At 37.5% G+C, this 22,258-nt stretch overlaps 1 protein-coding gene across 1 annotated transcript in view; it reads right to left on the bottom strand.

Annotated features, from left to right (window-relative positions):
- Positions 1 to 22,258, bottom strand: part of LOC140169457 (amyloid-beta precursor protein-like) — a 220,614-nt gene that overhangs the window by 15,221 nt on the left and 183,135 nt on the right. Inside the window, 2 exon segments of the mRNA XM_072192718.1 lie at positions 13,165 to 13,389; positions 14,370 to 14,598. Coding sequence (XP_072048819.1) covers positions 13,165 to 13,389; positions 14,370 to 14,598 — 454 coding nt within the window.

Genomic DNA, 22,258 nt, shown 5'->3' on the forward strand with positions numbered 1-22,258 from the left:
TGCTTGACTGTTATTGGAAAGGATCTGTGCATGATAGAGTGAGAACAGTAATTGGAAGGGAAGGAAGGAAGAAGGAAGAATGACAGAAGGAAGGAAAGACAGAATAGTTGGCTATTGGCCCAAGGTGATTGGGTGGTTGGTTGGGAAGGTAATTATGCAGGCAGATCAATGATGGATGGATGTGTGAATTACTTACAATTCTTTGCTTGATTGTCCGATATTGAAAAGGATCTCAAAAGATGGGCATGATGAAGAGATAATAGTACTGGGAGGGAGGGAAGAAAGGGAAGAAGGAGGGAAGGAAGGGAAGAAGAAGGAAAAGTTGGTGGTTGGGTGCGTTGGTAGACAATTAGTTAAATGGTTGGAAAGTGAAATACTTGTAATTCTTTGCTTGATTGTCCAATATTGGAAAGGATCTCAAATGATGGACATGATAAAGATATAATAGTACTGGGAGGTAAAGAGAGACTGAATAGTTGGTGGTTATTTGGTGGGTGGGTGGCCAAATAGGTAGATGGTTGTTGAGTGAAATATTTGCAATTCTTTGGTCGACTGTCTATACTTAGAACATATCTCGAATGACGGGGCATGACTTGGTGAGAACAGTATTGGGAGGAAGAGATGAAAGAAGGAATGAAAGCGAATAGATTGTGGGGTAGGTAATAAAGTATGCCAATCAAAGATAGATGGGTGGGTGAATTCCAGGGGGGGGCACTTGACTTTGGAAGTGATGGAGATGCGCGTACAGCAGTTCAAAACTAGGGGTCTTTTGGTGAGAGCACAGGGGTCTTTCAGTGAGAAGGCCCAAAAAAAGATGGTCTTTCCGTGAGACTGGGGAAAATTTTAAGATTATCAGAAATGTTCCCAATTAAAAAAAAGAAAGGTGTCATTGGGTGAGAGGGAGTTGAAAAATGAGTGAATTACTCAAAATTGTTTGCTTCATTATCAATGTCAAAATACACTGGTAAATTTACAAGTTGCTCCTTTGATAATGCTACCTTTAAAATGCAAAGGCTACAACAAAACCTCCTTTAGTCCCAGACTCATTTTTCTCCACCATGTTGTGCCTGATTCTCTAGTACCATCTTCAACCACTTGAATTTGTTCAACTAATTTGTTGCATGTAATTCTACAATTCAATATTGTGTTAAGCAATACATATACCAATTTAGGCAGACAAAAGCGGATGTCCGCACAGTGTCATTCCCTGTATAGCTTGTTTACCGCTATCTAATGGCAGTCCACCGAATGAATACATTAATTTGACACCATTTTAATCAGGTTGGCATGTCTACACCATGCCATATTATTGCTTTGCGTTGAAAGGTTTAGTATCGTTATCTGATTGTCAGAGGGAAGATGGGTGTAATTGTTTGTGGCTATCTGGCTATCATCCACCAATCGATGTGCATCACTAAAATAACTTTCAAAGAGCTTCATAATAGCTGTGTTGTTGGTGCACATGTGTATAGTGCATACTGTGCATGCGTGTTTGCAGGCAAACAAGGACACACACACGCACTCCACATTCCAACCATTGACCACTCGGCAATGGGGGACCATCCTCGGTTTTTTTAGGTCTGCGAACGACCGCAAATGCATGTTTAATGTATTTGCAAAATATGTCCTCTATCATTATATTAGATATAACGTCCGCAGTTGCTAGGTTAAGTTCCATAACCACAAAAATACACAAACAAAATGGTGGAAAATGTCCTCAGTATGACGATTGAATACGGATTCGGACGCTCATGTTTGCATGATCCTCAACAGTGTCCACGTTTGGAGGCAATTACACATAGAGGGTGTGCATGTACTCATGTGTTAGGGCAGGGTATATGTGTGCTTTGTAAACACTCTCAACCAAGGACACAAAAAAAATTGTCTTGTAAAAATAGCGGACACATAGGATCCACAATCTGGGCGGTGTTGCCAGATAAAAAAAAATACACATATACACATAAAAATGCAGCAAGCTCCATCTGCAATGGGGGCTGGATTAGTCCACACTCTGTGGTAAAACTCTTAATAGAGCTTGTTAAGGCAAATAAAATTCAAACATGCGTGTCTACAGTATTTCTAGGCAATAAAAACGCAAGTAGCGTATCAATGTAAGTTTGCCAGTGCATAACCTATGGGGGTGGGGATGTGCGAGCTCATATCATTACATATTACTATATCACTATATTATACTTTTGGTTTCGCATAGCCTATTATTCTGAAACCAACTCATCCATATCAGTTAATTTTCCCCATTTTCCCCAAAAAAATTTGATTAAATCCCTGTACATGTACCTGTGAATCACCAATCCTCCATCTACATGTACATCATCCACGCACTCCATGATACATGGTAAAACCTGTTATTTTAACGACTGACATTTCAAAACTACCGCAGAAATATGAATAAAAGATGGTTGCCGCGCGACAGAGCATGGCGATACCTGCTTAACACTTCCCAAGTTATATTCATAATAACAGACACCGCTTTTCTACCTGTATTCTATTAGCATATACTTACATGTATATTGGGGTATTCCATTTAAAATCCACACTACCCCTGTGCAAGATTTTGCTAAAGTCTTCTACAGAGGGAGTGTGAGTTTCGAATAGAATAGACAATTGGGTGACTTCCATTTGAAATACTCACTCCAGTTGTGGGAGATATAGGTACAGCCATTATGCAGGGGGAGTATGAATTTCAAAATGAGTAGCCTTGACCAATTACATTTGAAAGACATACTCCCCCTGTGGAAGATATTTCCAAAATCTTCCACAGGGGTAGTGTGAATTTCAACTGGAATAGCCTATTATCATAAACACTACAAGCGCAAGTCAATAGCAGATGACGGCTTGGTATTTTTACAAGGATTTTATTACAATATTTTGAATTTTATGAGCAAATTTGAAATATAAGTTGACATAAAGTGTATGAGCAAACGATTCAAGGTCGTAATAAATTTTGCACAACCTGTCATTTTGCTGTGCGGCATAGAGCCTTTTTTCAATAACAACGAAATGGACTTCAGTTTATTCCTGGTTTAATTGAGTTAATTGTTTTCGCTATACAAAATATTCCATGGTAACAATCTAACATGGCAAATCAAGTGTAAGCATGTCACTAATACTGCAAAGCATAATATTTTTGCGACATTAAAATTGCATGTTTTATAGAGAACCCATGTGTCCGCGACATGAACTTTTTGCGAATTTGTACATTTTCTTTAAGGCCTAGAGGAAAAAATAATAATTGTTGGCATGAAAATTTTGCGAACCAACTGCACTCACAAAATTCTTGAAAGTTTCAATCATGTGAACATTTCTTGGTGAACCCCATGAGAACTACCTGCCCATTGGCTAAAATGAATATTGCGTCCAATTTTGAACCAATCAAGGAGGGTATTAAATAATAAGATCATCTGCAAATGCAAGTTTGACCATAAATAGTTAAGCCTATTCATAATTGGCAATTGAAATCATCAGAAATACTGTTAGATGACCAGTAGTGTCCAGGAGGTTAACAATATCTCATACATGCTAATCTATAAGGAATAATATGCGTACGTACACACATCCAATGACCTTGTTTGTACTGGGTATCCAAACTCATCCTCAATAACATGAGATCAAAATAGTAACATTTTACAGGAAAATGAAGGTTATATATAGAACTGTGGCCTGGGAGGGGAGGTTGATTTTACTCTTTACTTCTCAGGGATGTAAAGTACATTTAGCTGTTGGGGAAAAAATCGGGAAAAGGTGCAAGCGAAACGAGGCTTGATTGGGGCACAATCTTTTTTCGCATGGAATATGCTATGCGGGTACCACCTCCCTAAAAAAAAGATTGCTCTTTTATGATGAAATATCACCATTTTATAATATGGACGTGTAAAAAAAGAAAATTAAAACATGCGGACTTCATTTTCTCTGTCAGAGCACATTTCTATACGCGCCCCTTCAAAACGTGAGGATTCGCTGGCTAATACACTTGTACATTTAAAGACATCAATTAGATGCACATCCGAAAAAACTTCTACCTCGACGAGTTGACATCACCGACTGGACATGAGCAAAAGCAGTATAGGATTAATGACTATACCTAAACAGATGGAGCCAAAAATTAATAAAATGTCTAGCCATTTGACAATAAAGACCTGACATTGCTTGTTGAAAATCATAAATAATCATTAACTTTACACATGAAGAAACACCAGTTTTTAATGAGTATTTTTACGACATTATAATTTCTTGGAATAGACTGGCAATCTTTATCGTAGTCTGTGGCTCTACGCATGTAATATTCATGTCTCCCTATGTCTTATACATGGCCAGGGAGAGATGATTATTCATGTTTTCATCTTCATTTAATACCCAGCCATTTTCAGTAAAATGGGGCTCAAAAATTGTCTGTATGCATTTATGTGTGTGTAGAATTACATTTTCAAGGTCGGGTTTCTATAGCCACATTATTAATGTAGTATAATAAAGTGAACTCTACAGTACAGTATATGTTAATGTGTGGTATATGACAGAGTAATGTAGAGTAAAGCTCCATTGAGTAGGGTGTAAAGGAGTAGAGTAGAGTAGAGTAGAGTAGAGTAGAGTAGAGTAGAGTAGAGTAGAGTAGAGTAGAGTAGAGTAGAGTAGTGTAACAGAATGCTGACGAAAAACCAGGGATATAACTAGAGTAGATAAGACAGTCAAGTATAGTGCACTAGAGTAGAGGAAATAGTAGGCTTGAGTAGAATAAAGAGCAGGCTGGAGTATAGCAGAGACAGAGTAGAGTAAAGAGTAGCGTAGATGGGAGAAGAGAAATAGAGTATAGAGTAGAATAAGATAGTATAGTCTTGGGTGAGGAGTAGAGTAGAGTAGAGTAGACTAGGGTAGAGTAGCAGAGCAGAGGAGAGTAAAGTATTTACATAGAGTAGAGTATCTATGTAGAGTAGAGTAGAGTAGAGTATTTACATAAAGTAGAGTAGAATATTTACGAAGAGTAGAGTAAAGAATAAGTAGAGTAATACAAACACATCCACCTATAACTTTCTTTACTAATATTATGTAACATAAAGTAATATATGAAGAGCTTTGTTTCAAAACCCCTTACAATTACATCCACTTGAGCAATTTTGAGAAAACATCAAAAAATCCTCAAAAAAAATACTGATATATGGGGGTTTGCAACAAAAGCAGTTTTTGGCGGGATGCTTAGGTAGGATGAGCATCCCGCCAAAAACTACTTTTGTTGAAAACCCTCTTATATCAGTGATTTTTCGGATGACTTTTTGATGTGTTCTCAAAATTGCTCAAGTGGATGTAAGGGGTTTTGAAACAAAGCTCTTCATATGTTATCAAATAAATGTTTGTGGTATACACACATGTAAGTGCACCTTTAATTCACACATGTAAGTGTACCTTTAATGAGATAGCTACATATTAACTCTTACGGCTCATTTCATATTCATTTCATTATTTATTTCCACCCGGAGTGCTTCACGAATATGGAGATTACATATGGCACCGGCAGTTACAGGCTTATTACAGGATTTAATATGATTCATCTATGACTTAAGTTGACTTCGCTTTGGCAGGCGCCTCTTTTAGAAATTCTCTTTAAATATTGATCATCCAAAGAACCTTTGACCCACTATCAAGATTGTATGTGTAATAATATGGCACTGGGAGTTACAGGTTATATGGGCTCTTCCAGTTGAACACATCCTTTATGGAGTACATGACGTTAATCTTCCACACAGGGAGTGTGAATTTCAAATGGGGTTACCTGAATGGGCAATGCCATTGGAAATCTACACCCCCTGTGTGAGAGATTATGGTCATGTCTTCCATAAGGAGTGATACTTTTTACATTCTGTTAAAAATTGCGTCCTAGGCTTATTATTAGGCCTATTTTGATCATACCTGACTTTGAGTTGGCAGGCACTACTTTGTAAATTCTGTTCAACATCTCAAGAACCTCTGTCCCAATGCAAGGCATATTGGCTTCATATATTTTCAAATTTACATATCCTTGTGATGCTAAGTGCAATAATAAAATGTACACAAAAAGAGAAGCCTGGAGAATGCCAATGTGTCATGTGCATTCAACAAAATTGTGCTGTGCGTAAATCTTTAAAGACTGAATTGGTATGGATAGTGACAATATGCAGACTTCCATGAGGATATATATGGTAACTGCAATTATGCTATTTTTAATAGTTAACAATTGTAGCATTTTACTTCAAATTTTGCAACCAAATTGATCTCAATGTGGATATTACTTGAAAAGATTAGCATAGTGTTATTATTACAGTACACTGGTAGCTAAATCTAACATTAAAAACAAATAGGGAATAATATTTAATGATTCAAAATCCTAATCACCTGAAGCCCGATTCATTCTCAGATTTATGGATGCAAATTTCCTGACACATTGGCAATGGGTTCATCGCGTGATAAAAATTGATTTATACTTAATATACTCTGCGCGATAAATTAATTATCGCGGAGTTATCTACTGCTGTTTTCAGACCAAATTCAATCATTTCTCGCAGTAATCAACCCCTTAACCCCATGGGCACTACCGACTATTTTGATTGGTTACAATTTACAAAGAGGTCTACAACATATATATTGAGCCAATCAGAGATGTCATAAGAAAGCATATTAGGACTGAAGGGGACTAAGCTTAAAAGTGCTAACAGCTCTATTTTGATTGGTAACTCAGATGATTATATCATGTAATTAACCAATTACAGGTTCTGTAAGAAGCCAGTAGTGCCCATATATGGAGTTAATGTTGTCTGCCTAACAGTTAATCAGTAATTAATGTTAAGCAGAAGTGACTCATCGCTTTAATTGAACAACATTCAACTCTGGGATAGCTTTTAATCACAGAGGTCACAAAATGCTAGCTCAAGGTCCGTCGGGGCAAAAATATTTCCGTCCACAAATTCAAAATTGAATTGGGCTTATTATCCCACTACTTATCTCAACACCCAATGCTCCCTAATTCTGACTTTCACTTCACTGCATAATTTGCCAATTAATGTTACTGTTCCAACATGACAAATCCATTAGGAAACATCCCTGGCCATTCCAAGGATTGTACCATCTTCCTCTGATCCATAACAAATTGACTGGGCTATTCCAATTGAAATCCATACACCCCCTATGGAAAACATGATCTTAATCTCCTACACAGGGAGTGTGAATATCAAATGGGGTTACCTGATGTCTTCCAACAGGGGTGTTTGTATTTCAACCAGAATAGCCCATTGCCCTAACAAGTTACTGTATAAGCCAATATTTCAAGTAAAAATATTTTCACAATTTCAAACAAGTAATTTACTAATTTTGTGGGTGCTCAACTTTGCCCCGTACAAGCATGTGCAATGCTTTATTGAACATTCTTGTGAATCTTTAATTTTGCGGTTTTGGCTAGATTCGCAAAATTGCGACAATAAAACCTCCATGATAATAACCACTTATACAGGACCCTGGAACTCAACATTAGGCTATTCCAGTTGAAATCCTTACACCTCTGAAAGACATGACCTTAATCTCTCACACATTGGGTGTAGATGTCAAATGAAGCCACCTATTCAGGTAACCCCATTCGAAATGCACACTCCCTATGTGGAAGATTAAGGTCATATCTTCCATAGGGGGTGTATGGATTTCAATTAGAATAGCCATGGCACCACAGAATTATCATCATCGCTATCTCAAACACATTCAGCTCAGTCAAATTGGCAGTACCTATAGAGATCAATTTTCCACCAAACTACCCACACGTGACAAATGGGTCTAACTGCATGTGCAGAGAGGAAGAAGGAAATGGGTTACCATGGTTACGCCTTCACTCACCATCTATCTTTTATAACCTACGATCGCTTTTTTTTTCAGTGAAAGGACTCAAAGGCGCTGGGTATCGTCTACCATCTTATCTTAATACTAAATATAAAATGTACTCCAAGACGCTTATTTCGGCTGAATCATATGTTTTATCTTTTTGAATAATATAGCATAACTTTCCTTCTGTAACCCTTTCACTGTATTTTCCTTTTCTTTGTTATTTTGTTTGAAGTCATAAATTACTTTAATTATCGCTTTCATGGTCATGATCATTTTGTCATTCATCAACATAGTCATCATTATCAATGTCATCTATGTCGTCATTATCATCATCTCAGTTGTTGTTGTCGTCATCATCATCAACATCATCATCATCAAGAACATCAGCATCAGCATCTCCATCATCCATCTTCTTCATCATCAACAACATCATCTTCATCATCAACATCCTCAAGAACATCATCATCATTATCATCAAGAACATCATCTTCATCATCATCATCATCAAGAACATCATCTTCAAAATCATCATCAAGAACATCATCTTTATTATCTTCATCTGCATCATCACCATCTGCATCATCAAGAACATTATTATCATCATCAAGAACATCATCTTCATCATCATCATCATCAAGAACATCATTTTCATCATCACCATCAACATCTTCATCTTCATCATCATCATCAAAACATCATCATCACCATCATTTTCATCATCTTCATCATCATCACCATCATTTTCATCATCTTCATCATCATCACCAACATCAAGATCATCATCACCATCAACATCATCATCTTCACCACCATCTACATCATCATCATCTACATCATCATCATCATCATCATCACCACCACCACCACCACCACCACCACCACCACCACCACCACCACCACCACCACCACCACCACCACCACCACCACCACCACCACAATCTACTCTCTACACCATCTATTTCTACACCACACAATACACAGTTCCATGAACCTGTATTCTTGAATAGAAACTGCATCTCAAGTCAGTTTTATCTTTTACTTCATTTTGCAGCCTTTAACTGCTAATTTCCCTTTTTTCCTTTCATTATAAATGGCAGACTTTGAATATCCTTAACCTGGCATTGTATTAGTTAAGTATGCCTTCCCAGCATGCAATTCACCACAGTAATATATCATTAAGCCTGACACAGTAATGGATTGATTCATTTCTTACGTTCTATAATTCATTGAGCTATAGTGTAATGTAACAAACGTAAAAATGCACTGATTCGAATCTGTGACAGCAAAATCTAACATGGCGTTGAGATGAGAGATACTATAGCTCAAAATTATAGAACAAAATCAAATAAGAAATCAGGGGGTTCTTAGTAGGAATGAGGGAACGAGGATGTGCGGCAGATTCAGGCTGTATTCACAGCCGTTTTGGTTTTGATGAATGGTGACCCGAAATTTCATGATATTTGGTCTATAAAGGGCGATTTTTGTCAATTTTTTATTAAAAAGGTGTTAATTATAGAACGTAAGAAATGAATCAACCCATTACTGAGGTTTTATTTCGCAACTATACTGATTCAAGTATTAGGGGGCAACCTTCATTCAGCGTGGATTGCATAGTGTAGGTTCTTGTCTCATAATTCCAAGGTTGCTGGTTCGAGTCTCGGAGGAATCTAATGACGACTTATAACTAAAGGCAAATCACATTTAGGACTCTCAACTGCGGAAGTATCGAATTTGAACCCTGGAGAATACATATAAAATGCCATATAGATACATATACACCCCAACACACAGCCCTACCTTCCTAAGCTGGCAATCACAGAAATTTGAGTATTGCTATCAAAATGAGGACATCTCAAAATATGTTAAATCGACATACCTAGGACCAAAATGGTGGATTTTTTTGTGTGTATAGGTATGTTATGATATGCAGTACGTACGATGCCTACAATCTGGGATTGGTATATTTACTGTACAACAGCGGACTAATCTCTCAAATGCATTTGGCATGCAATTGCGATCTACTGCAGACCTGTGTGAACAGAGGACAGCTGCTCGTTTGCAGGTAGGTCCATGGTTTAAATGTGAAAAGTCTTGTGTTTGTCCTCGTTTGCAGGCAAACACCGACACACATACAAACCCCAAACACAGAAGCTGCCTTGAAGTCTCTAAAAGCGCTAGGGTTGTTTGATATTTTACGTTTTTGATATTTGTGAATGACTGGTCTATGCAGCATAGAATGGTTTCATGTAGCATAGACTTCAATTTGATAATGCCAAACAAGCACCAACTACACTAGACTTGTATGATATTTTACGTTTTTGATATTTGTAAAATGCGTAAAACAAGACCAGACTATGTAAAGAATGGTATCACATGACACTGACTTCAACTGCCTCAACATCACTAGCTACACTAGGTTTGTTTGATATTACGTTTCTGATATTTCTGTAATGTGTAAACTAAGACCAGTCTGATCTATATAGCAATGGTTAGTACACAATGGTATCATGTAGCATTGGACTATATTCCAATTGAAATACACACTCTCCTGTGGAAGATTTTGGAACTATCTTCCACAGGGGGAGTATGTTTTTCAAATGTAACTGGTCAGGGTTAATCATTTTGAAACCCATACTCCCCTGTATTATGATTTTACCTATATCTTCCACAGCTGGAGTAAGAATTTCAAATAGAAGTCACCCAATTGTCTATTCTATTCAAAACTCATACTCCCTCTGAGAAAAACATTAGCTAAATCTTCCACAGGGGTAGTGTGGATTTTAAATGGAATAGCCCATTGAGTTCCATTATATAATGCCAGCTAGGCACCATGGGAACGCCTATATAGTGAGCATTAAATTAGCTGACATGAAGGAATTCTATGTACCAGCCATTATCAATATAGCACTCAATCTACTGCATACCAATCACACTCATTTCCATACCATGGCCATTTGTAGCCTACTTTTTATTAGTGTTGCCATCGCCTCTTGTTAGCCACCCAAATGGGCTGCTTCCGTGCTTGCTATGAATAAAAAAATTTATGACACGAGTTGCCGTTTGGGCTACTTGGGCAATCGTCAAATCACGGTAGGCTTTTAATGTGTCAGTTTGGTCAATATTGGGCAATTTAGCCACAAAATCTGCTTTTCAGATCCAGAAAAGATTTTGGCCTTTCTTTGATGACATGGTTTAATCTCCCACACAGTGGGTATAGATTTTAAATGTAATCCACCATTTAGGCAACCTGCATTTGAAACCTTATACACCCCCTGTGTGGAAGATTAAGGACATGTCATAATGGATATCAACTGGGAAAGCCCATTATGATTATTTGCTGCTAATTAATTAATTTTCTGCCAAGTTTAGTCTTTTCCAGCAATTTGATACATATATTTAGACCTAAATTTGAGATATTTTACTCCTTAAATAGCAATAAACGATGACAATTTACTGCTACCTGAAAATATGCCAATTAATCGGTTTTCCTCTCAATTGGGTGCTTTTAAGCAATTTTCCTGTTATAATACACCCAAATTCTAGAAATTGGGAACATTAATTCCATGAGTCCTAACTGCTGATTGGTTACAAGAACACTGCTATGATTTATTGAGCCAATCAGCAGCCTGGTAAGAATGGTGGTAGGTCCAAAGAGGATTGAGCTCAAATATCTAGAAGCTGTATTTCAATTGGTCTCTCAAATGAATATTCTACAAAATGAACCAATCGCAAATGCTGTAAGAAAGGCAGTAGTTCTAACATCACTAAATTTTGGGCTACTTGAGATCTCTTACCAAGGCCAAATCATGGCACCATGGCACAGAGAACTTGTGGCAACGCTGCTTTTTATTAGCACATTACATGGCTCCCACTTAGCAAGATGTATGAGACTAATATAGGGAGCAGATGGGCTACCACAGACTACTACCATCAAATCACCATTAACGCTGACATCTATATGGGCTATTCCAGTTGAAGTCCACACTACCCCTGTGGAAGATTTTGGAAATACCTTCAGGGAGTAAGTTTTTCAAATGTAATTGTCAGAGTTAATCTTTTTGAAACTCATACTCCCTCTGTATTATGGTATTACCTTTATCTTTCACAACTGGAGTGAGTATTCCAAATGGAAGTTATCCAATTGTCTATTCTATTTGAAACTCATACTCCCTCTGCAGAAGATTTAAACTAAATCTTCCACAGGGGTAATGTGGATTTTAAATGGAATAGCCCAATTTGTGTTCGGTATAAATATATGCTAGACTCCAATTCCAGCTTAGCAAGATGTATGAAAGTAATACATGGAGATGTGTTTCCAAAGCCAAACATCAAATCACCATTAACGCTGACATCTATATTGTGTTTGGTACAAACACGCCAGACTCCAGTTCCAGCTTAGCAAGATGTATTAAAGTGATACATGAAGATGATGTGCTTCCAAAAACATCAAATCACCATTAATGCTGACATCTATAGTATTGTATTCAGTTCCAGCTAAGTAAGATATATGGAGTGGGCTAATCCAGTTGAAGCACACACAACCCCTATGAAAGCCATAATCTCCCACACAGGGAGTGTGAATTTCAAATGGGGTTACCTGTATGGGTGACTCCCATTTGATATCTACACTCCCTGTGTGGAAGATTAAGGTCATGTCTTCCATAGGGGTGTATGGATTTCAATTGGAATAGCCCAATACATGAAGATAGTGGGTTTCCAAAGATAATGAGCATCATATCAACATTAACTCTGACACCTATATTGTGATTAGTACAAAAAACTCCAGACTTCAGTTCCAATTGAAACTCCCTGGGTAAGGAACTAACTGCTTAACTGTCTTGGTACCCACTACGAGAACCATGGAAGCTGATCATGTTGGCTTATTGTGATATGGATAGGATGTATGTAGCTGAAAGTCCCTGATTGTTGCTAAATGATTGATATAGTATGTCTTGGGCCTCAGCAGTCAGCAAATTCCTGTAAAGTGTGCTTTGACTTGTGGGTTTGTGCTTATACGTAGCGCACTACATGGGACGTCTAATTTGGTCCCATAGCGCTAGCCTATCGGTGCCCTAAACTAATAGGTACCAATGTCTCTATCTCGTGCCCTTAATATTTGCACATTCTGTTTTTATTTAAAAGCAACAAGGTAACACTATGCAAATGTTAATTATTATGCCTGATACAATTTATATTTCATCACCGAAGTATGAAAGAGTTGTTGGTATCTAACCGGGCACCGATAGTGCAACAGGGCCAAAGTAGATATGCTGCCTCATGGGTTATCCATACACTTATTTTAGTTACACTAACCTGCAATGACTGGGACTGTTTGTACTGGTTCCTTAGTCTTTTTAGGTTCTACAAACACAGTTGTCATGACTTCTGGTTCTGGCACCTCAGGGGTTGCAGTAGGCTCTGGTACTGGATCTGTGGCAGGCTGTTGCTCTGGTTCTGTTGGGTCTTCTGCTACCATGGCGGCAAGGGTCTGCATGAAATCGCTGTCCTGTTCCTGTTCTGTATCCATCAACAGTTCATCTGAATATAATAAATTGCACCAAAATTGAACCATAGGAATGTTGCTGATAGCAATTGATAAGAGAAAGTGATGCATGCTGGGAATGAAAAGGGCTCAAATTAGCTGATTAGGTGATGAATTTGATAGCTTTTGGTCCCTTTTCATTCCCAGCATGCATCATGTTTGCCTAATGATTGCTATCAGCAATATACCTTCATCCCTGTACAATGGGCTATTTGAAATATATATACCCCCTATGAAGACATTGTCTTAATATCTAACACTGGGGGTGTAGATTTGAACCCTATTTGAAATTCACAATTCCTGTTTGGAAGATTCAGGAAACGTTTTCTGTAGAGGGTGTGTGGAATTCAACTGGAACTGCCAACCCCATGAATATTAACACTTTCCTAGGCAATCCACACAACATTAAATTCTGCACTAGGCAAGATTTTAGTATCATCTTCTCTCCCTTTCTTAACCTCTCATATTTTGGCTCCTTGACACGGGTCCATGTGGCACTATTGTAAATCTAGGCCTGTTCTTACCATAATTTCATCCACTGAATACCAAATGGTATCCTCATTGAAAGATTCAATATTCCTGTAAAATTTTCCACAAACAAACTGGAAGGAATGAATATTTATTATGAGGAAGACTGTTCCCAAAATGAGGTGAAGCTTGTGCCTACTGACACAACAAATCAAGAGGCATCACCATATTTTATCAATGTGCAACATTTAGGCTATTCCTGTTGAAATCCATACACCCCCTATGGAAGACATGACCTTAATCTCCCACACAAGGGGTGTAGATTTCAAATTGAGTCACCCCTTCAAGTAACCCCATTTGAAATTGACACTCCTGTGTGGAAGATTAAGGTCATGTCTTCCATAGGGGTGTATGGATTTCAACTAGAATAGCCCTTTGTCTACTCTTATGTGAAACAGTGGCATCACACCTCTTCAGTTAAGTCCCTCTTCAACTCTTCCCAACTCACCCAATTTGCCCTGGACCTGTGCATATATATCCGGCAGCTTTCTCAGCATATCTACGCATTCCTGTACATTTGCATCCATATCTCTCAAGGCCTGCAATAATGGCTGCTTCAAGTCATCTGCTATCTCTGGATCCACCTCTCTCATATGTTTGAAGTGGTTAATGCGATGTTGCCTGTCCTTCTGGGTGGCTTTCAAGTGCCTCTGAAGGGCATGCAGGATCTTCTTGGCCTGAAAGATGGTGATAAAAGAGAATAAAAAAATAAGATTAATTTATTTGTCATTGCTTTTAGAAAACACCATGTCCTTCAAGCAAAGCTTTAGCTAGAGACCCGTCCGGCCATCATTTGGATCGCCTGTCACAAGAATGGACAGCCTACAAAAAGCTAAAGCCGTCCATAATGCAGTCCAAAAAAAGCCTTTTACGATACATAATCGTGTTGAATATTACGGACCACTGTTAGGAGCCTCTAAATGTCTATAAAAAGGTTACAACCCACTGTTAGGAGCCTCTAAATGTCTATAAAAGGTTACAAACCACTGTTAGGAGCCTATATGTCTAAAAAAGGCACTTTATGATGTGCTTTCACAAGTACAACCTTCAATGGGCACCATTTTTTTTAAGCTTCCTAGTTTGGTGAATAGCTGGATTTCGGCCGTTGGATCCCAGACTGGCATGTACGCTCTACTTTCAAATCCTGACTAATGTCATGCCCTCAAGTACCCATCACAAATTATTGCAGAATCACTGATTATTGTAGATAGCCCTAAACCTTCCCAACTTGGCAGATAATACACAAAGAGGTTCCAGATTCCCCCTCACCCCTCTCTTCCTCATACACTGCATTGACATTACCCGTTACTAGAAAATTAACACCACATTCAACAATATACCTTTCGACACCCCCACACTGCTTCCCAAGGGAGTCATTACTCTCTTTATGATCTGAAAATGTTGAATTGATCATGATTTTCACTTTTGCGACACCCCCACATAAACGCATAGTTACAAGAAGCATACTTCAAAAGCAATAATTTTCACATGATTGTTTTTTGTGTTACAACAGTTTTGCTCAGTTTTTACTAAATTGCATTCAACATAGACAATTTTATTATTTTTTTTTTTTTTAACAAAATGGTGCAAAAGCGTTAAAATTTATACTGTGAGAGAATATGCAATCATGACTGTAGCAGATTCAACCCATCGTAGAACATTTTTCAAACAAATTCAGGCTACCAGGCGATCATGCAGATCACATCGTCATCATCCCTATATCTTTGTGTCAAAAATTGCTGTGATAGTACAGCGAATCCTCTCTTTTTTCAACAGCTACGCATGGCGATTTTGTTCGAGATAGGCCGAGCGACTCGGGCTAAGCATACCATGACTATCATATGAGATACAACTGAGTTTCTATATTCTACACATTATTACGATTTGTGCATGCTCTAGTACCCCATATGATGTTTCTATTACAAGAAAAATCGATTTGTTTTCAGGTAAAACCAGGGTTTTGTTTCCAGTACACTAACTCGAAAAGCAATACACTAATTAGCGGAGCCTTGCAGCTTGCTGTTGATATCTTTTACTGCATTTTATAAGTAAAGATTTTGAAATCCAAAGTAAAAATTGTGATATATTTAATTGTGAGAATTACAATTATACTTTATAGGTATAAAGGAACACGTTTAGCCCATTCAGTTAAGTTCCAGGTGCAAGTCCTATAACACAATGCAGATGTAAACTTTCTTTATCTATGTTAATAATAGAATATTGATTTCAACAGAGTATTGAGCTGTATGGAAAAAATATTTATAATACAGGGTGTTGACACTGTGCAGATCACACTAAAGACAAGGTAAAGATGATTGACCGGGTTATCTGCTATAGCTGAGATTACCTGTGTAGTGTGTACTGTGAACTCAAGTAGTCCAGTGATATAATTCTCGACCGGTAATCGTGAGGTCCGGGGTTCAAACCCCACTGAGTCCTGATTTTTTTCTGCTCTCTCAATTTATTGTAAGTCAGTTTGCCTAACTTGCCTTAGCTTCATAAAGTCATTCAAATCATAATTCTTTGGCTTGCATCATTTATTTCCTATCCTCACATATATTAATTATGTCTCACATTGTCTTACGCCCTGCCAGGGTGAAGCAGATAGGCTGCCTCCTTTCTTCAAAATTTACGCACTGCGAAAATTACCTCTTTCACAGTATATCAATATTAAATGCTATCACCGCTCTCAAACCAACCTGTCACTATTAACCCCATGTGAGAACTACCTGCCGATTGGCCAAAAAGAAATTTTCATTATCAATTGGACCAATCAGCAACATTGTTAGAATAATTTCACCACACAAAAAAAAATTGGGGTGAATTATTTACAAAGCATCATTCTGATTGGTGATTAAAGTGAAGATAACATGTAATTGACCAATCAGTGGCAATGTTAGATCGGCAGGTAGTGCTCAGGGAGTTAAAATAAAGATTGTGTTACACTATCGAGCGGATACATTAAACATTATCCACCTTTGCAAACATTAACTGTTAAATATCAGTAGTTCAATGAGAAATGAGCTCCATAAGTGAGTAATTGCTGCCATGGGAAAATCCTCCATTACTGAAATTCTACTCATTTTCATATCTGAGTGATAATCAGGGATGTATGACATCCGCACTGCAAAATTTGTGTTGTAATAGCTTTTTTCTCTGAGTTTTCTACAAAATTGTCAATTTCATGTAAAAACTCTGATTTTTGGGAGTGGCATTCTTTTCCATAATCTGTATCTTCAATTACCGTAAAAACTCGATAGTTAGCATATGTGCTTACTATCGAGCGCTTTTAAAATATGCAAACATGAAGAGCCCCATCCAAAAAAGTGTAAAGGGTTTTGAGCAAATCATTGATACATACACATAGCTATATATGAACAAGTAAACCTGCAAATGTGTGTCTCAATTAGCTCAGTTGGTAAAGCACCGGACTTTGGTACAATTTCATGTTTTCAAAAGCGCTCGATAGTAAGCATAGATGCTAACTATCAAGTTTTTACGGTATTTTGTTTCTTTGTTTTCTTTCCATACATGTAGGCCAACGTGCAAAAAATGTTTCAAACTATTCTGTACAAATTAGAAAAAACAAGTTTTGTACAATGCATTTTCTGCACACACAAATCATACACCCTAGTGATAATACATTATCAGCCTGCCAAGTCAAGTTTTCAAACTGATCAAGCCAAACCCCATAGCACATGTTGCATGAGACTTCCTCCCAACATTTGTTCCTTCCGCATGAAATATATCACATCTCTATTTATATTAGACATCCTGTCTCCTCAGAAGACAAAAACAGAATTTTCTGTGAAAAACCATCAACAGCTATGAATGACAAACTATTATCTTGTCATTCGTTTGTCAATACATGTCAACATGTACATCTCTAAATTAAGACTTCACAGTGTTATGGTTGAAATGAAATTCTCTATGACTGTTTTTTCCCTTCAATATCTGGGCTGTAAGGATGTGTGTCATTCGATGATCCCCTTTTTAAAGCTGCTGTCAGAGATCCCCGAAAAGGAGTAAAATATTTTTAAAAATTTGGAAATGGCTTAAAAGTGACAAAAAGAACGAAAATGGCAGTGTTGAAAATATAAGCTTCATTCATTAACATGTAGCTACAAGTGTCTGATTTTCAATGATTTTCTGAATCACTGATACTGTCTTGGCGTAACATCATAGGGGCACAGGGGGGAAGGGGGGCACCAATCCACCAAATCCAATAGGAAAATTGCTGAAAATGGCTTGTGCCCCCCCCCACCCCCAAATCAGACATGGCGCCCCTCAATCATGGTTCCCCCCCCCACGTATAGGATGACTCACGCTACACCACTGTCTTGCCCAATATCTCCATCCCTATGGAGTACTAGGCTACTAGCCACTGCAATATTTTAGATTTTAACCCCCCCAAAAAAAAAAAAAAAAAATCCTGGCTATCAAGGTAGGAAAATTTGATGTCCAAAACTGTAGAAAGCTGACTGTTTGTCAAGTCATTCAGCCCACACTTGAACATGTTATTATTGCATAGTCTCTAAATTAATATTTTTTCCATGTCTTTCTGATATGATCGAGGGTCATTAGTTCACCCTCTAATCACTGAATTCATCTCGCCTGCAAAATGTCAGAATCATAAAAACTTTGCTGCTATCAAGATCAACCTTACAACCCACACGTAATATTAATGTTCATTTTAGCTAGCACATCAATATGGCTGATCAGCATGATCTATTATAGTGCCTAGCACAACTACTAGGAGCTCTCTTCATTGACATTATAATTCTGAACTTCTGAATGCATGGTTTTCAGAAAACATCAATATACATAAGAATAACTTACGCAAGAGCTTTTTCAACAGGCTTTTTCATCATGATCTGTGAAAATTAATTTAGATTCCTGTCCCCTAAAAAGAGATTTTACAGTTTAAATCTGGTCAACCAGACATAACTGTATTTGATGAACAAACCATCATTGAGAATGAAACCTTCGGTTCGTCTGTCAAAAATAGGAATGTCTGGTTGACCACATTCAAATTAGAATTTCATCATACATGAATGAGAATTAATCTACACACTTTGATTGTACAGTTGTCATTTCAAAGCTGTTATTCTAATATTTTGTACTGAAATCGACTCCAGCAAGCTGCAATTGTCCGATACGTCACCCATTGAGAAAATTGAAACATTAGCTATTAACAGTACTAAACTAATCTGTGGCCACAGATTAGGATGTTCTGAGTGAATATCTAACCTAACTAGAAATGATTATGCATAATTGCGTATCTTTTGGTTGATGCAATGCTGTAGGGTTACTCATACACATGCAGTTAATGCATAATTACACCTTTATAAGGTGAAACCACAGCCTCTGAGTTTTCTTGAAAATACGACCTGATGCAATCCAATTCAATCTGTATAACATTGGCAATAGCGAATTTGTAATAGGTAAAAATAAGGTGTAAAATTAATTTTAAAGGTAAAACTAGAATTACGCAATTCGTAATTAAGGTGGCCCCACACAAAGGTATGTAAATAATATGCAAATTAGCTCATTAATATTCATAAATATGCAAATTACATGACACAAAACTATCAGTGAACCATACCAAGTTTGAAGTTGATCAGTTATTGCATTTAAGCTGCAGAGTGGATTAATGAAATATAGGCAAAATATGCAAATAAGTTCATTAATATTCATAAATATGCAAATCACATAACACAAAACTATACAGCACATCGTGCCACCATATCCAACCGGGGTGAATTATTTGCAAAGCTCCATTCTGATTGGTGATTAAAGTGTCAATATCATGTAATTGACCAATCAGAGGCAATATTAGAACAACAGGTAGTACTCGAGGGGTAAAACAAGTGACTATCCATTCCCAATTCCTACTCAGTATCACTTTAATTGATTTATATCAATTTTATAACATACAAATAATATATTTCCTCTGCCAGGATTATTTTAAGCTGTTACATGATTTATTAATCATATTGACTATAACTGTGATACGAAGACCGGATTTCCTACAACCTGGGGGTGACCCTTATCAATGATTAATTGATTCCTCCAAAATGAGCTTCCATATTTTAAAAATATTTAACAAATAGAAAATAAATACAAGGTAAAATTTTTTAAGCATCAGGCATTCTGATAGGCAAAATATTGGATTTTGTGAACACATAGCATTTCTGGAGCACTAGGGTTAGGGTTATAATTAGTAGTACTCCAGGATTTACATGTAGACTCAGGGTTGTTCTCCTCCTAATGTGTTGACGATCAATATCTGAATGTTGCTACTGATAGACCAGACCATTACTTTTGTATATACACACTGCTGTCACCTCATCTTTGCATCCACAACACATTGACATTGCCATGGTTCAAACCCCCAACCTTAAGATTGTGTGTTGAAACCTGTAGCATTGCACTGATTGTATACTTTTAGCTTTGTGTCCTCCTTTACAAATTGTAATCAATTTTTGTGTGAAAATAAAGCAGTCATAAAAATTGACCAATGAAATGGCATATTTGATTACCTTCAATTGGGCAATATTGACAATTATATACATCCTGTATGGGATAATGACTGCCCTGTGACTATGACTGTAGGATTATGGGGCTCAAATGCCTCTCTACATGAGATTTTAATATTGGTTATTAGAAGATTCGTTTCACTTTTTAGAAGAAGGCATTAGAAATTCTACAGTAAAACATGAGCATATTTTGATATGTAACAGTTTGTCCACTTTGAAGTACGAAGTAAGGTATGCACATTTTGCGTAAGCGTATCGTGCAAAGCGTATTAAGACGTTCATGTATTTGTTTGTGCACCTAGCAGTGTGTTAATTCCTTTTGACATTACAGTGTGCCGAAACTGTGTAATTTACTGTGTACTTTACTTTGTACTTCAAAGTGGACAAACTTTATTTTGTTTATGGATGAGAAGATCAAAGTGGACAAACTTTATTTTGTTTATGGATGAGAAGATGATAGAGGGCGGGTATTGAACTGAAGGCATATAGATAATAACATCACTGCTCTTCTCCATCTGACTCATTAGCTCAGTTGGTAGAGCATCGGTCCGGTGATCCGAAGGTCCCAGGTTCAAATCCTGGATGGTCAGTGAAATGTTTTCACTGGCTGTCATTTATGAATGTGGAGACTTGTGTTAAAAACCTTTCTCATATTTATTTTGTTTCTTTTTTCCTTCCTTTTGTTTGATCATTCATTCAGTTGTTTGTTTGTTTGCACATACATTAAAAACAAAATTCATTTGGGTATACATTCATTCATTTATTTGCTGTTTATTGAGCATGGGCATCCCAAACAAAGCCAAAGACTTCCAAACCAATAGCATGTGAAATCTGCTCTTTGCACCTCTGTCCAAAAGCACCCCCTACCCCTCCATCATGAATTGCGAGCATCTTTGACAAAGTGCATCAAGTATAATTATAGCTACACCACTACAAATAAACGTACAATGTTCACCAATTTCACAAGTCCAAGAAAAGAAGCAAGTCACAGCAAAAGGCCACTGACCTCACACAAGGAGTGACTTACATTTAAAACCAGGGATGCCCTAACAGAAGCTGCTCACCTATGTCAAAATAAATGCAAGCCTATACACCCATGCAGCCTCATTCCCATTGACAAAGTCCAATGATGAACATATACCAATGCAATCTTGCAACTTGACATTATGTTGGTGGGTATGAGTTTTCACATACCCAATATCAATTGTGGCATTGCTATGACTCAACATAAGAACTGACATACATCTATCTATCAACGTGTTGCCGTATCAACTGGCGTACGCACAGGTGATCACAGCCACATCACAGAGCCTGCAGGACAGTAATAATATGCTTCTGTTGTCCCAACAGTTATTGAATCATTCAGTCATGTCTGACGGCGTCCGTCCCTTCACACCACCCTGGCAAAATCCCTAGACATTGCAATCAACAATCGCTATCCATCATGGTGGGATGTTATGTCCAGAAGGGTCTTCCATACAAAAGACAGTTCAGTGATTTGCTGATGAAAAATCACTGTTGGACATGTTCAAATTAATCCTATGAGAACTACCTGCCGATTGGCCAAAAAGAAGTTTTCATTATCAATTGGCCCAATCAGCAACATTGTTAGAATAATTTCATCACGCAAAAAAATTGGGGTGAATTACTTGCAAAGCTCTATTCTGATTGGTGATTAAAGTGAAAATATCATGTAATTGACCAATCAGAGGTAATGTTAGATCGGCAGGTAGTGTACAGGGGGTTAAAAGAGGTTCAACTTTTAACTTGCACATGGTTAGCCAAGATCAGTTTTTGG

Source organism: Amphiura filiformis, chromosome 14 (genome assembly GCF_039555335.1).
Source record: "Amphiura filiformis chromosome 14, Afil_fr2py, whole genome shotgun sequence".
Taxonomy (NCBI): Eukaryota; Metazoa; Echinodermata; class Ophiuroidea; order Amphilepidida; family Amphiuridae; genus Amphiura; species Amphiura filiformis.